The sequence below is a fragment of the Anomaloglossus baeobatrachus genome, chromosome 4 (genome assembly GCF_048569485.1).
Source record: "Anomaloglossus baeobatrachus isolate aAnoBae1 chromosome 4, aAnoBae1.hap1, whole genome shotgun sequence".
In the NCBI taxonomy this organism is placed as follows: Eukaryota; Metazoa; Chordata; class Amphibia; order Anura; family Aromobatidae; genus Anomaloglossus; species Anomaloglossus baeobatrachus.
Genome location: NC_134356.1, coordinates 485,536,107 through 485,560,002, shown reverse-complemented (window position 1 = coordinate 485,560,002; position 23,896 = coordinate 485,536,107). Strand labels below are relative to the sequence as shown.

The window sequence follows — 23,896 nt, the reverse complement described above, 5'->3', positions numbered from 1 at the left end:
GTGTCTAGGTATAGTAAAGTAGCCATGCGCTACGCAATGAAACCACCTATTGCGCCACCTGGTGGAAAACAACGGAGTTAGCATTTTTATCTTGAAAACGGAACGAGATAGATAAAAAAGTGCATTAAAAAATTGTAGGGCATCATCAATTCAATACGAATCGACACCTTGCATACAGAAATGCTATGATATGAAATCCATGACCCCCCCAAAACATTGAATGCTGGTCACGCATATGGCGCTCATTTAACTTTGATGCTCAAAGTGGCCACCGTCAGCTGCAATGGACATCTGGACTCTGGACAGCATACTGTATCTTGCTGCATGTTGTGCTATTTGGTAGGTGACACGTTTGCACAAGCATCTGTAATACGTCGTCATAGGTCCTGCAATGTTGGTGGAGGGGTCACATACACCTGTTGTTTGATGTGACCTCACAGAATGAAGTCCAATGGGGTCAGGCCAGGTGAGCGTGGAGGCCACTCCATGGAGCCACCATACTCAATGACTTGTAGGAAGGTCTCCATGAGGTATCGCTTCACGTCCACAGCCTTGTGAGTTTTACACGTTCTAATCATAGCATTTCTGTATGCAAGGTGTCGATTCGTATTGAATTGATGATGCCATACAACTTTGTAATTCACTTTTTTTCTCTATCTCGTTCCGTTTTTGAGATAAAAATGCTAACTCCATTGTTTTCCACCAGGTGGCGCTATAGGGGGTTTCATTGCATAGCGCATGGCTACTTTACTATACCTAGACACCACTTCTATGCCTATAACTGCTGCCGTTCTCAAGTTAATAGCGGTGGACAGGAGATGGGTGGACACACTGTCAATAATGATGTTGAAAATATAAAAAAAAAAACAGACACAATTAAAAGAAAATACACTTAACGTGTAAAATGAGTTTACAGAATGGACTTTGTCCTTATGACACATTCCCTTTAAGAATCTTGTTATTTGGTCTGAAATAAATGAAATAAATCAATTGAAAATACACTTGAAGTCAGTAGTAAGTGTGGCCTTGAGTTTTCAGTTTCAATCTGTCTTTTCTATTACTTTGTTGACCTTTCGCTCTTATCTTATGCAGGACTGTCCACAGAAGGCATGGTTGGAGAGATCTCAGTTCAAGTGGATATCTTCACTCATCCTGGAAACGGAGAACACAAGATTACAGTAAAAAGTATGATGGAATTGAGGAGCATAGTCTCATTGCCATCTTATGTCAGCATTATTTCTTAATTTAACAGGCCGATGCTATGAAGCCCAATGAAACAAGAAGCTCTTTGTCTTCTCTCCGCAGATCACTTGCAGTAATTTATAAAGATGAGCCAAACATGAATTGCACAGCTTTTCTTGCTGTTATCCTTCACTTTCATCTTGTTTTGCTTGACAATATTCATTTTATTACACCAAACCCTGTGACTGCAAATGTTATCCCTGGTTATAAATGCAAGAAATGGCGAATGTATTATGTTCCTTTTGTCACTACCTTCCTTAGTAGAACATTTTTTATGTATTTATATATTGAATTAGGTATATATTACAAAAGTAAGCATTTTTATGCAGAAATCTACTAAGATTGAAAAAGAAAGTCTAGTAACCAACCCTCCTCCCCAATCATAGGAAATGATTGACAGCTATCCTTATACAGACTCACATAGGCAAAGCAAAAACTCATTTTTTGTGTGTAGATAAGAAAGCATTTAAAGGGGTATCTGTCAAATGCTGTGTTTCCAAGCATTTGTGATTTGTGTCACTCCTTTGTTATCATTCCTGGAAATGCGTGGATTTTTGACAATTAGGCGTTATTATTCTATTTGTCACTGTATCGTGCTTCTGCGCAGTTTAATTTTGCACAATCAGTGCGGTCAATGACAGATTTTGGAGCAGAAAAAACTATTTTCAGCTTACCAGGATATATGGCCCCGGAAAAATTTGCGGTGCACGGATCCTCCAGCATAGCTCAGACTGGAACCACCAATAATTCAATGAGGGGAGGAAGGGGGCAGGGAAAAATGGAATCCAGCACCAAAAATTATTTTATATAAAAATCAAAAATGTATTGACACATATAAGTTAAAAATATGAAAAACGCAAAAGGGGGGAAGGGGGTATCATAATATACTTACATGTTTCGGACTTATTCATAGGTAAACAAAAGTGATCAATGCGGCAAGCTTTAATAGCTGATCATCAATAAATTTTTGATTTTTATATAAAATAATTTTTGGTGCTAAATTCCATTTTTCCCTGCCCCCTTCCTCCCCTCATTGACTTAGTGACAGATTATGGCCATGCCCCATTGTCAATTTATATTTCCAGGAGGATTAATACAGGAATGGCATAAATCAGAGTTCTAAGAAAAGATGCTCCAGAAAAGTTGCACATTTTTACTAAACTGGATGGCAGAAGAGGGGACAGCTCCTCTCTATTCAGCCATTATGAAAAAAATACTGCAACAAGAACTATATCATTTTGATGATTATTCAGACACCCAATAGTTTTTCTTGATTTCCTGGTGTTAATATCACAAATGCAAAATGAAAAGGACAATTATCTTAACATTTGACAGCTCTTCAAGAATTATACAAACAGTAAGTAATAATTCAGCAAAATTGTAATTTGTTTCTCTTTTTTTTTCTAGTTGTGGCACTTAATGGGTTACTCTGGCAAACCACAGCTATGTTTCGGCCTTTTGTTGAAGTCTTTGCATTAGGTCCCAGCCTCAGCGACAAGAAGAGAAAATTTGGCACGAAGACAAAAAGTAACACTTGGTCACCAAAGTACAATGAGCTTTTTAATTTGTAAGTCCTTGCTAATATGATTTATTACCTATTGATTCACTATAGGGTGGTGTTCAAATAAATTGCTAAAATATGAGCTTCTTGTATAGCCTAATTTTGGGGTTACAGATCACAGTGCAGACTTGCTGTCATGGGGGTGTATGGATGGAACAGGGGGTCCTAGGCTGACCCTAAGACTGGGGCCCCTGTGCTGTCCCTTATCTCAAAGATAGATTTGATGGTAGCCAGGTTCGAGCCTCCAACGTGGCCCTATCTCCAGTCCAAGCACTGATACTACTTTCCTCCACTCAGGGAGTGGACTGGAAGCCCAGAAACCAAAACTCCACAAATAATCACAGACAAGGGTAAACACAAACTCATGCACACTGCACTCAAACACTAACGAGAGACAGTATGTAAACTGGGGAGTAACGCAAAAGGGGTAGGAAATAAATACACAACTGGAGGACTCACACACCACGTTGAACCGCAACTTGAATATCACCATACAACTAGATAACAACAGGAACCAGGAAGTAAAAAGCTATATCTGGCAAACAGCTCCAGAATCCAGAACCTTATAAAGACTGGAGATGGTGATCAGCAGCCTGAGCTCCCAGCCTATAATCATAGGCCAGTAGAAATTAACTCCCGCTGTACTGGAGAGCAGTGAAGCCAGAACCAGATGACGCTCATGACAGGCTGTGCAAGTAAAGAATCCCAGGCAGTTTGTCACAAAGTGACAAAGTGGCTCAGCAGAGCAGATATGGATTCACCAGTGGTCCCAGGTTTGGACGCAGGAAAGGGATCTAAAGATTTTGGAGAAAGCAATCTCATTTGCAATCTGAGAGGAGCCAATCACTTGCTGCTGCGGACAATTATTACTGAAAGTATGCACAAAAATCAATTTAAAATGTATTCATCACTTCATCTGTGTGAAAAAGGTTTAACCATATAATTTAGGATGTAATTATTCTGAATAGATTAACAATAAATCCTCTGTATGTGCACATAAATTATGTGTATACCTTATCCAGGTAGATAAGAATATTTGGGGAGTACTTTATTTTAAGTAAATGTGCTTTATTAGCACTGAGTTAGTTTTAGAATTTTTTTAAAGATATCGCATGTTACAAATATTCTGAACACTTGACTCCATCAATCACTCTAAAAGGGGCTGCCACACGGCCTCACTGCCACGCAGACCCAGCAATCCTCACCATTTGCCATTAGCAGAAAACTCCTTTAAGCAGCTGTTTAGAAAAAAAAAATTAAAACCCACATAACTACAATTTTCTATGAAAAATGGAGACATTGTAAATAATATGCTCCTTAGGCTTAAATTGATGTTGTAAAATAATCAGTAAAATTCTTATTAAAATTGTAAGTGCTTCATGCTGGCTGATAATCATAGCAGGCTAAAATATAATCAGCAACATATAATGTAGAATTCATTAGTAGCAGGCACTGACATAACATCAGGTGGCACATCAGATCTTATACAGATGCAGCGCCACCTGCTGGTCACAGTGTTTAATAGCTGCTGTTTACCTAGTAAAATTCCAGATGGATTCAATAATATGCTGAAAATCTACCACTTAAATATATTAATCCATCACTGAGTGCTGTATGCAAGTATTAATGGCCAATAAGATGTGATAGACCTGCTGTGACAAATATAATATACACTCTTGAAGTGTTTACTATGCATTGTAATTTCTATACCAAAAATGCTGTAAACACACACGCATACATACAGACGCATACATACACACACACACACATATACACATGCATAGACACACACACACGCATAGACACACACACGCATAGACACACACACACACGCATACACACACGCATACACACACACACACACACACATACACACACACACATACACACACACACACACACACACGCGCACACACACACACATACACACACACACACATAGACACACACACACACACACACAAGCACATTGCCTATAAGGGGGTAGTTTTACTAAGTAAATCTTTAATATGACATTATTTGTTAAAAGAAATCTGAAATATGGTTGTGAAATTCTCTTTCTCTTCAACTTTCATAATGGGTGGGGCCTTCAATCCTTCATAGAGAGGGCCTTAGCCCCTTTGTACTCCATGACCGCTGGGCACTTTAGTTTTAATAGTGGCCTTTGTGGAGACACGGGGGTCAGTGGGTGCTCTCATCCACTGGCCCGGCCACCTTTGGCCCAGGGCTAATCCCAACTGAACGCCCGACCTCCTTAACCATAGGCGGAACACTACTCAGACAACACAGGGTGATGGAATCGCAATCTTAAGACTTTATTGGATCCCCAAACAATTAACGGCACATAGCACATAACCAGCAAAACAACAAAATGTAACCGGCAACAGTTTCTCACCCTTCCGCTGGCTCACCAGGGATTTAGAATGTCCTTGCCTCAGAGCTTCCAGGACTACTTACTCCAATCCAGCAACACCCCGCTTTCGGCGGGCACCCACCGAGAATGGAATAACGCCAGATTTAGGAAGCTGGCTGAGGTCTGCAAAGTCTGTAGTCCAGTGACTGTATTGTCCCAAGCTGGATTCCTTCCTTAGGTAGTCCTTGATAGCTCAGCCGAATCCTTGCATTCGATGCTGAAGTCCATGTAGTGTTATAATCCAGGTTCAGCTATAGCTTGCCAATCAGATCCGCAGATATTAGATTGGTAGCATGTAGCAAGAATCTCTCTGAGCAATGAACAGTCCTCCTTCTTATACCCCCGAGCTCTTCATTCAGACCATTGGGGTCTTCACGATTGGTGGAAAAGACTGGGCTCTTATTGGCTAGATTTCAAGCCATATTCAAATATCCAGAGACAAGGGAGAGACAGGTAAGTTGCATCGCATCTAGCAATTCACTTAGTAATACCATGGGAAGTTCGCATAATTGATTTATCTGTGTGTCTGGCCTTCATTAGCCAAGGCAATTACATGAGTCAACAAGTGTCTTGTAAAAACAATGGGGGCTTATCCCCCGTCTATAAACAAACTATCTTCATGTCTGGCTGAATTTTAAGAAATTTAACCCCTGCTAAGCACTGACAGTCCAGGTCGTCACAACAGCCCTCACATGTAGTGATGCCTTGACATGTGCCCCATTCATCCACAAGTCCAGCACTCAATTCTGCCCTCACCTGGGGGGGGGGGGCGTCTAAATCTGTATTGTTTTTTAGGTGGTGGATACCCCTCTTTGGTCGGTCCTCACACCAGGATACATGATTTGGTTCCAGGGTAGCTGGAGGAGCTTTTTTCATGCTTCATAACTCCTCTGTGATCTCCCGCAATTCCAGTGTAACTCATGGTCACTGTCTGGCTCAACATGGAGCAGCCCTGAGGCACTTACCTCATAACTTCAGACTACAGCTATCATAACTAGGGCGTCTAGCGCTCGTACTCTAGCTTTTGCCCCAGAAATCTTATATTAGGGTTATAACTTAAGCATTCCTTCAGTGCCTGTCACAGGTAAGGCTCCCTCAGAACTGTGACTAGCTGGTCCCTTAACACCTTGTAAGTCATCCAATCATTGATACTCTCCATCATTCTTCTTAGTGATGTGAGCCTTTACTTCCTGTATTCATGTACTGAGCCACCCTCTCTCTGGACCCAGCGAAACAGGCAAATGTGTAGGTTACCTACATGGGTTTTGTTACTGAGCACATCTTCTAGAATTTTGATCACTTTATCTATCATATCATGGTCTTGTGATTGTCTAAATATGACCATCTTTCAGGCGTCTCCTTCCAAAGTCAGCAATGCTATCTCTGCCTCTAAGGCCTCTGTCACATGTTCGTGCCTCCGGTATGTGTTTTGCAGTTTTTTTTCACGTACTGGAGACACGTACACACGTACACCAATGTTAACCTATGGTAACAGGCACATTAACGTAAATCCACACGGAACATGTGTCCGTGTGGATTGTACGTTTGTACGTGTTTAAAAAACGCCGACATGTCTGTTTTTCTCCAGCATCACGGGTGTCACACAGCCCGCACCCATACCACACGGATGTAGTGTGGATTCGGTCTGGTGTGACACGCGCCGGAGAAACACGTGTCATTATTTTAAAATAAAAAAAAACAAATACTCACCTCCTTCAGGCTTGCAAATTCTTCTGCTGTAAACAGTTGCTGCCGGCCGCCGCTCGTTATGAGCGTGTTATGGAGGTGGGCATGCTGTCACGGGCACTGATCTCCGCCCCTCCACTCGGCCGGAAGCAGTAACAGCGGGGAGTGGGCGTGGCTGGAGCCGAAGATCAGTACCCTGGACAGCAGCCAGGACCACGTGAGTATGTAAATTACCGGTTCTCCGTGTGTTATCGCGGATAGCACACGTAGAACACACGTGGCCCGCACATACCGGAGACATGTACTTACCTAACGCAACACACAAGGAAAATACGTGTCTCGCGGCACGTGCATTATTTTTACATGAGTGTGGCAGAGGCCTAAGGCAGGTGTGATAGGGTGCATAGGAACATGCTTTTGTGTCAATCTGCCCAGTACCACAACAACTCTTTGGTAACTTGCTAAGCATAGCATGCAGGGAAAGACTAACTCTGGTAAACTCAATCACAGTGTTCTACAGGTGTATGTCACGGTCTTCTAATGGCACAGGTTATGGTCTTCTACTGGCACAGGTCACGGTCTTCTATTGGCACTGGTATATATCATGCCCCCTCCGGGATCTCACCTGAGCCCTTCTGTGCAATGGTGACTGTAAGCCCACTTTTCTACCACATGAGCTTTCTGGTGCAGGTTTTGGTGTCAACTCCTCCTCTTCTTGGAGCGGCCAGGGCTTTTTTGTTTAGTAACTGTGAGATCACTGTCATCTGACCCGGCATCTCTTTTAAACTCTTCCCTTGAGGGATCACATTCAACACTTTAGTTTTTGTTTGCTCTTATTATCTTTGACTTGCAAATGACAATTGACTTCTGCATCCCTTTAAGCACGCACGTGAAGTAGAGAGTTGCATTGAGTCTGTAACTGCTACTTGCACCTCTCCTACTGCTCTCTCTTTATCAAATTAATCTGTGTAATTGTCACACAAGGTATAGGGAAGTACTAAGCGCACGGTGAAAGGGAAGGAGAAATCCTGTGTCTAGGGAGAGGGAAGATGGTGACCACTGACCAAACCTACTACTGGTCCCTCACCATTTTAGATTCCACACCTATGCGCCGAACCTGATATTCCTAGTGCTGAGCCCTAAATAGGGAGCGGATGAAATGAACTTTTCGTCAACCCCACTAAACACTATAGAAAGTGCAACAGCGACATACAGGGGGAAAAGCAAGAACAACTTATCATTAGATGACTCTGTGGCGCCCTGGGCAAGCCAGGACGTCACAAGCACTACACCAACACACCCCACACTCCCGGTCAGGCACACCAAAGTCAGACAAAAACCCTTGTTGCCTCCCTCCAGGGGTTGATGCTCACACCAGGGGGTGGGCCAGGCGATTGGTTCCGCCCACCGAGGAGTGCACAGTCCTGGAGACGGGAAAAGATAGGAGATAGTTTGCAGTGGAGGAAAGTGGTGGAGGAGTCTGAAGTTGGTCCGGGTGTGTGGCCCGGACGGAACAGCAAGGTTGGCAGATGGGGGTGACAGTCAGCAGGAGAGGCCTATTGGAGCTAGCCGTAAGGACCGTGGATGGGTGGTGGCCCGGCGGTACCGGACCGGTACGCAAAGAGAAGCCAGCACCATCCGGCAGGGGCTTACGGACCCCGACAAGGCTAGGAGTCGCCGTGAAATTTGTCAAATCCGTTAGCGAAGGGAACCTCCTGGGTTTCCCAGCAACCAAGTCCCGACAGAAGGCAACAGTCCAACCGTTTAGAGGGAAACACAGTCACCGCCCAGGCTAAAGTTCCCAGGGCCAGAGCCTGCGGGCAAAAGGGGCTCCCTCAGCACATATCCAAGCTGGGGAGCGGGTCACCGGTGGCAACCCATTGGAACCGTACACACTACACAGGTGCAGTGAAAGGCAGTCACCATCAACCTGCCGGGAGGAGAAACACCGCAGCCGTCTGTGGGACCCGTCCATCCAGCCGCTTGTTTTACCGGAGACTCTGTGTACATCATTGGCTGAGTGAGTACCACCGTGCCGTGTGGCACAGCGCTGCCCCCGCGACCCTGCACCTCACCAGGCCCCGTAACCTGCCTGCCATCCATCCCTACCCCATCACCGGGCCCCGGGACAACCAATCCCCTACCCATGGAGGGGAGAACTAACATCCAGGCTGCTCCCTGCCATCACTCCCGGGATCCCCGTCCAGAGCAGCGGTGGTGTCACCAACCTCACCACAACCGTGGGTGGTGTCACGGACAATATCAAATCCCCACAATCAAACCCCCTTTTCACTCACGGGCGAGGAACGCCGCTCGAGTCCCCGGGATCCGGCCCACTGCTCGAGCCACCACCGAGCAGCAGCAGCCGGACCCGAGCAGTGGGAGAGCGCAGCGTCCCCTCCTCCGCCCGCGACAACTCATGTAGTAGTTCAGCAGTGGTTTCAGCAATGATACCATAGAGGAGTACAAACCACCTGCTTGCAACCTTGCCTTGAGGGAACTGAAAATATTAAAAGCACAGTCCAAAGGAAGAAATGGGTATTTAAACACCAAGGGAATACTGACAGCTGGGTGGAAGGCGAGCTCTTGCTGAGTTCAAAAGAGAGAGATGAATCCAGCAGGAAAGCTACCTATACCAATGAATACTGACAGCAGGAACTATGGAAAGTCAGGGATCATTCTGCGAAGCCAAACTCTGTGATCTTTGATGGCTAGAAAGCACATGACTGTCTGTCACATGTGACACACCCGTGACAGTGCTATTTGCAGACTACTACACTCATTTGCTTCAGTGCTGTAAAGGTACAACAGTTATGTCCAGAAATACTTGGACAGTGACCGAATCTTTGTAATTTGGGCTCGGCATGCCACTTTTTTGGATTTAAAGTGAAACCGCTGAGATGCAATTGGAGTGTGGAATTTTAGGTTTATTTATAGGAGTTAAACAAAAATATTCTGGGAAACAAAGACTTGTGACTACTTTTCTACAAATCCTCAAATCCTTACCATTTCAAGGGCTCAAAAATGTTTGGGCAAATTTGCTTTACCAAAAAAAAATTCATTTTTAATACTTTGGAGAGAATCCTTTGTAGGAAATGACTGGCTGAAATCTGGAAGCCATGAACATGACTACACACACTGGGTTTCCTTCTTTGTCATGCTTTGCTAGACCTTAAGGCCCTGTGCGCACTGGAAAATGGAATTTTCTCAAGAAAATTCCGCAGGCATTCAAAGATTACTGCACCCACGGTAAAAAAAACGCGGCAAACCCCACCCGAAAACCGCATGCGGTTTGCTGCGGTTTTACTGCGGTATTGTTCGCGGTATTGCCGCGATTTTGCCGCTTGCGGGTTGGTACATGTGCTTTATTGCATTCAATAGACGCTGCCATGATCAAGCCTGGACTTAGTGGCGGCGATCCGCCGCCATTAACTCCTTATTACCTGGATCGCCACTGCATCACGGCATCTAGAAGAGCTGGGGACACTCCGGGACTGTCGCATAATGCATGCGACAGTCCCGGGGCAGCTGCGGCTGATATTCTCGGCTGCGGGACGTGGGGGACATTAACCCTGACCCTCGCTCTCCCCAGCCTGAGCATACCGGGCCGCCGCTGTGTGCTTACCTCGGCTGGACGGTAAATATACAGCGGAGCCCATGTGTTTTTTTTTCTATATGTCCGTTTGCTTTCTATGTGCATTCTATGTGTCTGTGTGTGAGTGTGATGTGTGTATTCTATGTCTGTGTATGATCTGTGTCTGTTTACTCTCTGCTCCACTTCCTCTTCCTGTCATAATGACATCACTTCCCTGCAAACCGCAGGCAAGCGATGTACATTACCGCAGGTAAACCGCGAAATACCGGAGGGAATAACGCAGGAAAACGCAATGAACCGCACAGAATTTGCTGCGTGCGTTATTCCCTGCGGGATTTCACGATTACATTGCAGTCAATGGAGTGAAATCCCGACGACGTGTGGAAAAGAATTGACATGCAATTGTTTTTCTGCGGGAATCCTGCAGCAAAACATGCAGCTGTCAAAATTCGCCTAGTGTGCACAGGATTTTTTTTTCCCATAGGATTTGCTGGTGATTCACTGCAGAGATGTTATGAACATTTTCTGCAGCGAAACATGGAGCAAATCCGCAGAAAATCAGCGGCAAAATCCGGCAAGTGTGCACAGGGCCTTACTGCAGCTGACTTCAGTTGTTGCTTGTTTGTGAGCCTTTCTGTTTTAAGTTTTATCATAAACATGTGAAATGCAGCTCAATGGGGTTGAGATTTAGTGATTGACTTGCTTGTTGCAGAATATTCTATTTCTTTGCCTTAAAAAGCTCCTGGGTATATTTTTTTTTTGAGTCATGGTCTGTCTGTACTTTGAAGTGCCATTCAATAAACCTTGCTGAGTTTAGTTGAATCTGAGCAGATAGTATAGCCCTGTACATTTCAGAATTAATCCAGCTGCTTCTGTCTTTAGTTACATGATCAATAATCACTAATTACCCAGTGCCATTAGAAGCCATGCATCCACATGCCATCACACTGTCTCTAAGCTGTTCCAAGCCTTCTTCATACTTTCTTCTTCTCATCATTCTGGTGCAGGTTGATCTTAGTTTCTTTTGTCCAAAGAATGCTTTTCCAGAACTGGGCTGGCTTCTTTACATGTATTTTGGCAAAATCTATTCTGGCCTTTCTATTTTATAGGCTGATTAATGGTTTGCACCTTGTGGTGACCCCTCTCTATTTGCTCTCCTGAAGACTTACTCTTTATGGTAGACGTAGACATCTACTGCCTGTAGAATGTTCTTCACTTGGGTGGATGTTGTGAAGAAGTTTATCTTCACCATGGAAAGGATTCTGTGATCATCCACCAATGATGTTTTCAGTGGACATCCAGGCCTTTTTGAGTTCCTAAGCTCACCAGTAGAGATGAGCGAACCGGCCGTGGTTCGGCTCGAGTTCGGTTCGTCGAACAGAGGTCTCGTTCGAGTTCAGTTCGGCGAACGTTCGACGAACCGAACTCGAACCACATAGGGAACAATGACAGGCAATCACAAACACATAAAAACACCTAGAAAACACCCTCAAAGGTGTCCAAAAGGTGACAAACAACTCACAACACAACACAAACACATGGGAAAGTAACAAGGACATATACTCATGCGAAAATAAAAGAGCTGGACAAGGAAAAAGGGGAGGAGACACAGATATAGGCATGGCACGCCCTTCTAAAATCATGTAAAACACCACAAGGTGACTCCAAGCGGAGTTCTCCCTTTTTTCCCAAAATTGGGCCACACACACACACACACACACACACACACACACCCACCCCTTCAGTAGCAGCACTTGTGCCCCAGTTGTACACTTCACAGCTAGATTTGCATCAAGCACATTCAAAAATACGCCATACTTACCCGTCCCCAGGATGACACCGGGGTAGGTAGCAAAGTCTTTGCTGAACCATGACTTGTTCATCTTGGCTCTTTCTAAAAAACACAGCAAGCAAGGGTTACTCCAAGCGGAGTCTCCCTTTTTTCCAAAAATTCCCACACACACCCACTCATTCAGTGGCAGCACTTGCGCCCTAGTTGTTCACTTCACAGGTACATTTGCATCAAGCACATTCAAAAATACGCCATACTTACCCGTCCCCAGGATGACACCGGGATAGGTAGCAAAGTCTTTGCTGAACCATGACTTGTTCATCTTGGCTCTTTCTAAAAAACACAGCAAGCAAGGGTTACTCCAAGCGGAGTCTCCCTTTTTTCCAAAAATTGGGCCACACAGACACCCCATCAGTGGCAGCACTTGTGCCCTAGTTGCAAACAGGATGTTTTGATTTGCATCAAGCACATTCCAAATCCACAAGCATTTACTCTCCCCAGGATGACACAGGGGTAGTAAATTCCTTGTGGATCCATGACTTGTTCATTTTGATGAACGTTAGTCTGTGCACATTGTCACTGGACAGACGCGTGCGCTTATCTGTCAGCACATGACGTATTGCACCAGGGCTCGGGGGTGCTGCCACATTCGCTGTAACATGTGGAGAGTCGAATTCCAGCGTGTCGCCACATCGCATTTCAGGCGATGATCCGGCAGGCCGAAAGACTTCTGGAGCGATGCAAGTCGCTCAGCTGCGGCGGTTGAACGGCGAAAGTGAGCAGACAGTTTTCTTGCCCTGGTCAGAAGGCCATCTAGGCCGGGATAGTGTGTTAAAAATTGCTGGACAACAAGGTTCAACACGTGAGCCATACAAGGCACGTGTGTCCCCTTGCCCAGGCTAAGGGCCGCACCCAGGTTTGCAGCATTGTCGCACGCGGCCTTACCAGGCTGCAGGTGCAGGTTGAGTGGAGGCAACCATTTATTAAACTCAGTCTCCAGAGCTGCCCACAACTCAGTCGCTGTGTGACTCCTATTTCCAAGACATGTCAAGCTAAAGACCGCCTGATGCTGTTGCGCTCTGCTGCCAGCATAGTAATGAGGGGTGCGTGATTCCTTCTGCGCAGTGAGAACGTTGGTGGCCTGACCAGGCAGGCTTGGGGCGGAGGTGGAGGACCCAGATGAGGTGGAGAAGGCAGAAGCAGTGGCGGAACTTGGACAGACAGAGGATTGACACACAAGTCGTGGGGACGGCAAGACTTGTGCAGCAGACCCTTCACCATCTATCACCATAGTTACCCAGTGCCCAGTCAGTGACATGTAACGTCCCTGTCCATGCTTACTGGTCCAAGTATCGGTGGTGAAATGCACCCGTTCACACACAGAGTTTCCCTCTACTAACAGAATCACGACAAATTTTACAGATCACATAATTTGGGCGATCTTTTGCTATGTCAAAAAAGGACCAGGCTAGGCAAGGCTTAGAGGGCAGGCGACCTGCTGAGCCCCCCCGACTAGTGCTCAGAGGCAGAGTGGTGGCTGAGGATGCAGTTGTAGACGTGCTACCAGTGCTCCGACTCTGTCCAGGAAGGCGCAAGGTAACTTCGTCGTCGGTTGCATCCTCCTCCACCGCCTCTGTTGACCTCCTCACCTCCTCGAGTGCCTGACTGTGGGTTGACAGTAGGTGGGATCTAGAAATTCCTCATCAATTGTTGTGTTTGCACTCCCCTCACCCTCAGACCGAGCCTCTTCTTGCCCTGACCGAATATTTAAGTTATCATCCCAATCTGGTATCTGCGTCTCATCGTCATCAGTATGTTCCTCATTGTCTATAACAACCGGTGTTACAGTTTGTGAAAAAGGGTCAACATTATGCTCAGAAACTTGGTCCTCACGGCCTGAATCAGAGTCACAAAGGTTCTGGGCATCACTGCAGACCATTTCCTGGTCTGTACTCACTGTAGCTTGGGAGCAGACTTCTGATTTCTAGGCTATAGTGTGACTGAACAGCTCTGCAGACTCAGCCATCTCAGTTCCACCATACTGTGTAGGGCAGATGGAGACTTCAGAGCTGGAAGAATGCAAGTGTGATTGGGCTGACAACTCAGAGGACTGGTATTTTTAGGTGCGGTAGTTGAGGTGGCGGAGAGGGCACTTGTTGGACCACTTGAGATCCATTCAAGCATTTTCCTTTTTTGGCCATCATCTACCTTTGTTCCATTTGTTCGTGTCCGTAAAAAAGGGAGCACATCGGATTGTCCACGGTAAGTAGTAGACATCTTACTTTTGCTGGCAGATGGTCTATCTTCAGCAGATGTTAATAGAGCTTTGCCACCTTCCCCACGGACAAACCCTTTTTTTCCTTTTCCAACACGCCTCTTCCCCTTTCCACCAGCATCTCTCATTTTGCCACTCATTTTGATTGCGACAAGATTGTGCACTTAAAATGTGGTAGTAAAAATTGAGAGGTGGTGTAGATTTCAGCGGTGGTCTAGCTTTATTAACAGCAGAATAAACAACAATAATTATCCCTGACAATGCAACTACGGCCCTTAAACTGGCAGCATAGTTTGCTAGTATAATGGCTTAGTAACAATGAGTTTGTGTGTGCAATGCAAGCAGACGTGCTGCAAATATCTTTGCACTAGTGGGACAATACAGAAGTCCAACAGCCACGTTTAGGATGCCACTAAGTTTCCTCAGTGTTTGCTAGTATAATGGCTTAGTAACAATGAATTTGAGTGTGCAATGCAGGCAGACGTGCTGCAAATATCTTTGCACTAGTGGGACAATACAGAAGTCCAACAGCCACGTTTAGGATGCCACTAAGTTTCCTCAGTGTTTGCTAGTATAATGGCTTAGTAACATTGAGTTTGAGTGTGCAATGCAGGCAGACGTGCTGCAAATATCTTTGCACTAGTGGGACAATACAGAAGTCCAACAGCCACGTTTAGGATGCCACTAAGTTTCCTCAGTGTTTGCTAGTATAATGGCTTAGTAACAATGAGTTTGAGTGTGCAATGCAGGCAGACGTGCTGCAAATATCTTTGCACTAGTGGGACAATGCAGAAGTCCAACAACCACTTTTAGGATGCCACTAAGTTTCCTCAGTGTTTGCTAGTATAATGGCTTAGTAACAATGAGTTTGAGTGTGCAATGCAGCCAGACGTGCTGCAAATATCTTTGCACTAGTGGGACAATACAGAAGTCCAACAGCCACGTTTAGGATGCCACTAAGTTTCCTCAGTGTTTGCTAGTATAATGGCTTAGTAACAATGAGTTTTAGTGTGCAAAGGGCAGGAGGGTACAGTGGCAGGGTTGTGGGTCTGGGTACAGGAAAGGAAGCCTCCCTTTCTATCCCTCCTAATGGGGAAATGCAGTGAGGAAATCCCTGACCTTAGCTACACAGACGCTGTCATCTTGTGTAGCTGTTAAAATCTGTTTTCACGGCCCTGACTGTCACCTATGGCTCTGACCCTGCCGGTATTAGCCCTTACAAGGACTGAAAGAAACTTCTATCCCTATTCTGTGTAGCGCTGTGTATAGAGCGTACACAGCAGTATCGGAGACAGGAGCTACGCCAGCGGTGACTGACACCCAGACGCAGAGGAGATAATGGCGTCCGGACGGGCAGATACTCGTTTTTATAATGCAGGGACATGTGACATGGACATCCTATCACACATGCCGTTGCTTCTCTGGCTAAAAGTCCACTTAGCTGTGTGTGTGTCTGGGATTGGCTGACATGCTGGCCCGCCCCACTACACGCGCGCGCTTAGGGAAGGAAGACAAGGGAAAAAAAAAAATGGCGATCGCCATTATCCAAACAGCAGTGATCTGAATGCGCTGTTCCCGCACACTATACACTGAAATTTCATAATAGTGTGAGTCACAGAGTGACTTACACTATTACAGCGGAAAGCCAGCTAGTAATTAGCTTGTCTTTTTGCTGCTAGAACCGTTCTCGAACGTATCTAGAACTATCAAGCTTTAGCAAAAAGCTCGAGTTCTAGTTCGATCTAGAATAGCCCCCAAAATCACTCGAGCCGCAACTGGAGAACCGCGAACCGCGCTCAACTCTACTCACCAGTACACTCTTTTTTGCAGAATGTATCAAACTGTTGATTTGGCCACTCCTAACATTTCTGCTATCTCTCTGATGGATTTCTTTTTTTTTAGTGTAAGCATGGTCTGCGTCTCTTTCATTAAGAGAAACTTTGAGAAGACATTGTAGGTTCACAGCAACAGATTCCAAATACAAATGCTACACCTGGCAACAGCTCCAGACCTTTTACCTGCTTAATTAATGATGTGTTAATGAGGTAATGGCCCATTCAGCCCATAAAAAAGCTTTTGAGATAATTGTCTAATTACTTTTGGTCCCTTGAAAAAGAGACAGATAAAAGTGTTGTAATTCTTAACCCTTTCTCAAATTAGGATGTGAATACCCCCAAATTAAAGACGAGAGTCTGCACTTTAAGCCCATATGGAGTATATAACTGTATCTTCAATATGTTTTGTTAACAGCTAAATGCCAAAATGTGTGTCACTGTCCAAATATTAATGGACTGTTTTAGGGTATGCTCACACTCTGCAGACATAGAAAGGAGGCGGTTCGCCGGCCACAGCGACGTCGCAGAGCACGTATGTGCATGTGACGCTGCCGTAGCAATAATGTTCACTTCGGCAGCGATCACCACATATCGGCCGTACGATGGGAGCAGGTACTATCGCTCTCGACATCGCTAGCATCAGCTAGCGATGTTGCAGCATGTAAAGCACCCTTAAATAACCCTAAAAAGGCTGCTGCATACAATGCTAAGTTGTAATGCATTATGTGGTAGCAAATGTGATCACGCCTGACGTCATGTCATCCTTCTGTGGTTGATGCAGTCTTCTACATTGTGTAAAATTGAAGTTTGCATTTTTTTTAACAATTTATATTAATTGCATTGAAAACTGTTCAGAATCACTGAGACCTATTAATTTACTACAATTCAACACATTTGATTTGCATCTAATTGATTCACTTATCTTTAAGATTAAATTACTGACTAAAATATTTCATCACAGTTTTTAAAGCTAGGTGTTGATTTGTGTAGCTGTATATCGGAGAATACAGTAAAACGACACAGCTAATCTACAGACAGAAATCTACGTTTGGTGTATAACAATGAAGCACAATCTATATATTGTACTGAGCACAAGGACGCCCAGCAGATCTTAGTACCCACCATACTCTTAAACATGACACTTTATTTAGTTTATGAGGAGCAGGTGGTTATCCCAATGGAAATGCCTACAGGCAGCCTGGACGCATTGCTGAGAGAATCACTGCTGATGTCTATCATATGTCTGTGATAGATACATGACAAGGCTAAGACCGTTTACTGGTGATTTATTATGTGGATCTTCACTCATTTAATGCTGCTGGTAAGACAAAATTGCTTCTTAAGCATTAAGAATATCTGATGCATATGGTTTGCTAAAAGGTGCAAAAGTATGCCAAAATTGTATGAAAAAATGTAGAAGGTTGAAATTACCTATATTCACATAAAATAAAAGCAAATAGATTATATTATACTGAAATAAAAGTATAAGGTTAATACGGCAAGAAAAAGCATGGCACGTCTGCACATATGTATCTCCATTGATTCCTTATAAAAAAAAAGTCTATAGTTTTGCCTATAATAAGAGACTCTAATAATATTACATCAAGGTTAGGTTTACAAAAAGCTTAAAGGGAACATGTCAGGTGCAATATGCACCCAGAACCATGAGCAGCTCTGGATGCATGTTTCTAATCCCTGCCTAACTGTCCCTGTATCTAGTAGCATACATAAAAGGGAGCTTTAGAATAAGGATTTGTAAGGATCCTCCATTATATGCTATTTGGCCCCCTTAGCATGAAAGAATGCCCCTGTGGACATGCTAATCATAGGCAGCGTCAGAGGCATTGGTGCTCTCATCTCTCTGCTGCTGTGCCGCCCAGGGCTATGGGGTACTCGGTCCTGGGCAGTGTACTATTGGGATGTGTCACTGGGTGGCCGTTGCCCGGTTCCATGACCCTGGGGTCGCTTTTAAAAGGGGTTTATATACAAGGGAATGTTCAATAAAGTTTATGTTGTGACGCCAGTTGCGGGTTGTGGTTACGGTGATGGAACCGCCGCTACACAGTCATTCCACTGGGGCTGATGTGATGGCAGCTTAAGTGTTGGGCCCTCCGCAAGTAGGGCCGGGGTCCCAGGGGATAGGTGATGGAGTTAGGTGCGGGAATAAGGTAGGCCACATGAGGGTTGCTGTATAACTGGTTCTCCTTACTCACCGTAGGTGGTAACTGGTACCCGGAGGAAGGCTGGTATTCACCTCTGGTTCCTTTAGTCCCAGTGCCAGTTGGTGACCTAGTAGCTTCTTTCCCCTGCACCTTTCTCCAGTTGGTGGGTGCCCATGGTTTGGAGTGGCTTGGGGTCCCCTCCTGTTTGTCTCTCCATCTCTAGTCTGTACGGCGGCAGTGTGAACCCTGTAGGGTCCATGTTCCATTCTGGTCCCTGGTTCTCTCATTACTGCTGGTGCCCCGGTACTTCTAAGGTCAGTGAGGTCCTGGATGGAGCCCTCACTGTGCAGATGTTTATCAGGTCTGTCTGGAGCGTTTGCCTGACCTAGGGCTCTGTGCCGCATTGGTGCTATGGTTCCGTAAGTACTTCGCCATACTCCTCCGGCAACCACACGCCTGGGCTCTCAGGTCCCCGTTACACTCCCATGTCAGAGCAGTTGTGTCCATCTCCTCTCACTTCCTACTACTGTCTCCTACTGTTTGTCCCCTCCCACCTGGTCATTTTCTAGTGGACTGGATCGGCTCCACCCCTGGGTTGCCATCCATTGGGTCCATGTCTAGTCTGTCACCAGTCTGTGTGGATGGGGGAAAACTGGGATTATAATGTGTTTTTGCTTTTACCAGCACTGGTCTTCCAGGCCTCTGGGGCTAGGCCCTGCATCTTTGGGTGGATGCAGTATCTTGTAGTGCCCTGATTGGTTCAGAGGCACTACACTGCCACTGCTTCAGATGTTGGTTTTCGGCTCAGTGCGCATGATCAGAAGTCCCCGGACTTTCAGTTATGCACACTATGAAGCTGGGTGTACACGTCCCGGCTTCAAAATGGTGTAGTGCGCATTACCGTAAGTGCTGGGGATTTTTGATCATGCTCAATGACCCTATGCCCAGCGTTTTGAGGCAGTGCAATGACAAAAGTATGTGCGTCACTACCGATGATGATGCTGGGCACTGGGTGTGGGTGTGCTAACATGCTAAGAAGGTGGAATGAGCGCAGGAACTAACACCCTTGTGACTAGTCCCTGCAATCATTAGCATATCATAGAAGATCTTTAGAAATACTTTTTTAAAAGATCTCTTTATCAATGCTAGTGTATGCAGGGACGGTTAGGCAGGGATTATCAATATACACCAAGAACTGCTCATGGTTGTGGGTGCATAGGGGACCTGACAGGTTCACTTTAAGCAATGTAAGACTTAAGCCCGCTCAACACGGTACAATATATCTTACGATGTGTCGGCGGGGTCACGTCGTAAGTGACGCACATCCGGCATCGTAAGGTACATTGTACTGTGTGAGAGGTACGTGCGATTGCGATTGAATGTTAAAACGTTAATCGCATGCACATCGTTCATTTCTCTAGAATTAAACGTCAGATTGTTCATCGTACCCGGGGTAGCACACATAGCAGTGTGTGACACCCTGGGAACGATGAACAGATCTTACCTGCGTCCTGCGGCTCCTAGCCAGTTATGTGGAAGGAGGAGGTGGGCGGGATGTTTACATCCCGCTCAGCTCCGCCCCTCCGCTTCGATTGGCCAGTTGCCGCGTGACGTCGATGTGACGCCGAACGTCCCTCCCACTCCAGGAAGTGGATGTTCGCCATCCACAGCGAGCTCGTATGGATTGGTAAGTACGTGTGACGGGGGTTAATCGTGTGTGTGGCACGTTCAACAAATTGAAATTGAAATTGTACATCCGATGGAGGCGTTGCAAATCGCATACGATATCGTATGCGAAATTGCAACGTGTAAAGCAGGCTTTATACACACAATATACTACAATCTACAGATTATTATTGCAGTGGTCTTTAATATGGTGTCATATGGACACATACTGGACCTACATATGTCTCTTATTTAATACATAGGTGCACAGAGGATTTTTCTTACAGATTCTTACAAAATCCATAAGCAAACATGGAGCCGTATGTCTAGTCACATCATATTACAAATATATGCTACCCTGGTTGGATTGCTTATATTGGAAAATGCAGCACCTCATTGAGGCATTGTACTATGGCACATGGTTCACTTGATGGATACTTTGTGTCATTATACAAGGTATGAGGCCATAAAAAAGGGTGAATGAGGTGTTATTCATTTATGGAGCAATGCAGTTAGCAATATTTCTGAATGTGCTAGTTGGTACAGTATGTAGACTAGTAGATTAAATACATTTAATTTCTAAAAAAAGGTACCTGAATGTAATGAATACCAAAAATTGGATATCATTAAAAAAAAGTAGAAACCTCTGCAAGGCAAAGAAGTAGCAGGAGGCAAGAATATTTCATTAGTGAAGATGAAATTGTTCATAAAGAATGTATTCATACTTTTAGGAGAAAGTCAAGGCAATTAATCCAGTTGAGATGGAATTAAAATATACCTTTTGGAACCTTATTAATTTCTATTTTTTTTTCCTCTAGTATTTTAAGCAATGAAGAAAGCCCAGCGGCCTATGAGCTTCACCTCTGTGTGAAGGACTACTGCTTCGCCAGGGAAGATCGCATTATAGGAATGACCGTTATCCAGCTGAAGGGCATTGTGGAGAAAGGGAACTGTGCGTCCTGGTACCCACTGACAAAAAGCGTCTACATGGATGAAACCGGACTGACAATCCTGAGAATACTCTCTCAACGCTCCAACGACGAAGTTGCCAAGGAGTTTGTGAAACTGAAATCAGACACCCGGTCTCTGGAGGAGATCTAGAATGTGCTGCAGCATGGGAGACGCCATCCAACAGAACTACTCTTGTTACAAACACAAAGCATTGATACGGTGTTGTTATTTGATAGTGTATGCATGTGCAAATAAGTGGGAATGTTTATTCAATATGTTTCAATGTTTGCTAGTACACCAGTACTATATTTGCAAGGTGTGTTGAAGAAAACGTGTACCTTCTTTTTATATGAATGACATTGGGCAAGGACTAGTTCCCATAAAGTGCCAAAATCTACACTTAGAACTGAAACAAGCTCATGGTATTTTTGGTAATCATTGTTTTCCTACCTGGTTATGATCTATCGGTTAATGAGTTGTATTTGTTATATAAATGTGTGTTTATGTGCGGTCCATTTTTCCAATGATTTGCTGACATGTTACTCATACTAATGTTGCTTTTTTATTTTATTTTTGGCATATCGACTTATTGTATGTTACTGAATGGTTTGTAATTTTATAACTCCATTCCTGAATAGAGATGTTTCTTTTCATATAATAAAGGATGGGGCTATTTTATGCATCTTCTACACAAACCTTCTGGTATATCACTGTGAAGACAAACTGTACAAAGCTCGCTTCTGGAACTCCATACTGTCCACTCTCATACAGTAGTTTCTCTTTTCTGTGTTCTCCAGTTCTTTAATGGATCTCTCTACATAGTAGTAATAGTGATACACACAGCATACTCGGGAAAATAAGACTTTCTGTACATTTGTATAAATATTTCCGGATTCTGTGATACGTCATTCCCTGTGTTTCGCTCACGTCATCGGCTCAGCTTCTTGTCACTTACAGCAATGGAATATTTTCCATAAAACTTGCAGTATTTTTGTATGGTGCAAAAGGAATGGTGACGTTCCATAAAGTCCATCGTTCATTTACCCAGAGTGTATGTGCTTGAAACATTGTACTGAATACCAAGGATATTGATATGAACAATATGCAGCTGGGTGTTTTCTGGACCATATACAGAAAGGCGTTGTCGCAGGCAGGGAAATTATTGCATTGTATATTTAGCTGCAAATTCAGTCAAGTGTCTCTTTTTAAAAAAAAATTCTACAGTTTGTACTTATGCAACATAAAATGTATTGCACTGACGCAAAAGTCATGTCATGTAAATATATTTAGTGAGATATTGTAAAATAAAATATGAAGAAACTCTGTTTTATGTTTTAAATGATGTATTTAAAATAAATTCAGAAATACTGAATGAGTAGAAACGCAATAGGTTAGAATTACTGAAATCTAAAGCCTGCTTTACACATTGCAATTTCGCATACGATATCGTATGCGATTTGCAACGCCTCCATCATATGTGCAGCACATTCAATTTGTTGAACGTGCTGCACAAACGATTAACCCCCGTCACACATACTTACCTTCCATACGACCTCGCTGGGGGCGGCGAACATCCACTTCCTGGAGTGGGAGGGACGTTTGGCGTCACATCAACATCACGCGGCAGCCGGCCAATAGAAGCAGAGGGGCGGAGCTGAGTGGGACGTAAACATCCCGCCCACCTCCTTCCTTCCGCATTGCCGGCGGAAGCCGCAGAACGCAGGTAAGATCTGTTCATCGTTCCCGGGGTGTCACACACTGCGATGTGCGCTACCCTGGGTACGATGAACAATCTGACGTTCAATTCGTCAGGAATGAACGACGTGCATGCGATGAACGTTTTTTCGTTCAATAGCAATTGCACGTCGCTGTCACGCTACAACATACCTTATGATGCCGGATGTGCGTCACTTACGACGTGACCCCACCGACACATCGTAAGATATCTTGTAGCGTGTAAAGCGGGCTTAACACTTATTCACTGCTGCATATACAGTAGTGCTCAAAAGTTTACATACCCCAACAGATTGTTTGCTTTCTTCGCCTTTTTTTTTGAGAATATGAATGATAACACACAATCTTTTTTTCCCACTCATGGTTAGTGGTTGGGTGAAACCATTTATTGTCAAACTATTGTGTTTTCTCTTTATAATGACAACCAAAAACATCCAAATGACCCTGATCAAAAGTTCACATATCCTGGGGATCTAGGCTTGATATTATGCACAGAGGTTGACACAAATTGGTTTGAATGGCTAATAAAGGTAACATCCTCACCTGTGACCTGTTTGCTTGTCAGTGTGTGTGCATAAAAGCTGAGCGAGTTTCTGGGATCCAGACAGACTCTTGTAATTTTCATCCAGCCACTGATGTTTCTGGATTGTGAGTCATGGGGAAAGCATGTAATTCTACTGTCACACGGACAGCACATGGATGTCACAAGAATGTCATCTGGGTGCAGTACGTGTTTTTCACTGGCTCATAGACTTCTATTGGCCCTAGTCATTTGTACTGATGCTAAAAAACGGACATGTCTCCATGTGGATCACACGGACACACGTATGGTCAACATGGACACATAGTCCACATGGACACATGGTCGATGTGAAAACACGGAGGTGTGAATATCAACACCTATATTAATGAATATTCATTTAATCGTGTCTCCAGTACGTATGAAATCAGACACCACATGTACTGGAAACACAGAAGTGTGAAG

At 44.5% G+C, this 23,896-nt stretch overlaps 1 protein-coding gene across 1 annotated transcript in view; it reads left to right on the top strand.

Annotated features, from left to right (window-relative positions):
• Positions 1–22,502, top strand: part of UNC13C (unc-13 homolog C) — a 1,075,146-nt gene extending 1,052,644 nt beyond the window's left edge. The window contains exons 32-34 of the mRNA XM_075345771.1: positions 1,093–1,185; positions 2,650–2,809; positions 21,045–22,502. Coding sequence (XP_075201886.1) covers positions 1,093–1,185; positions 2,650–2,809; positions 21,045–21,327 — 536 coding nt within the window. The 3' untranslated portion in view covers positions 21,328–22,502. The remainder of the gene's footprint in view (positions 1–1,092; positions 1,186–2,649; positions 2,810–21,044) is intronic.
• Positions 22,503–23,896: the final 1,394 nt, after the last annotated feature.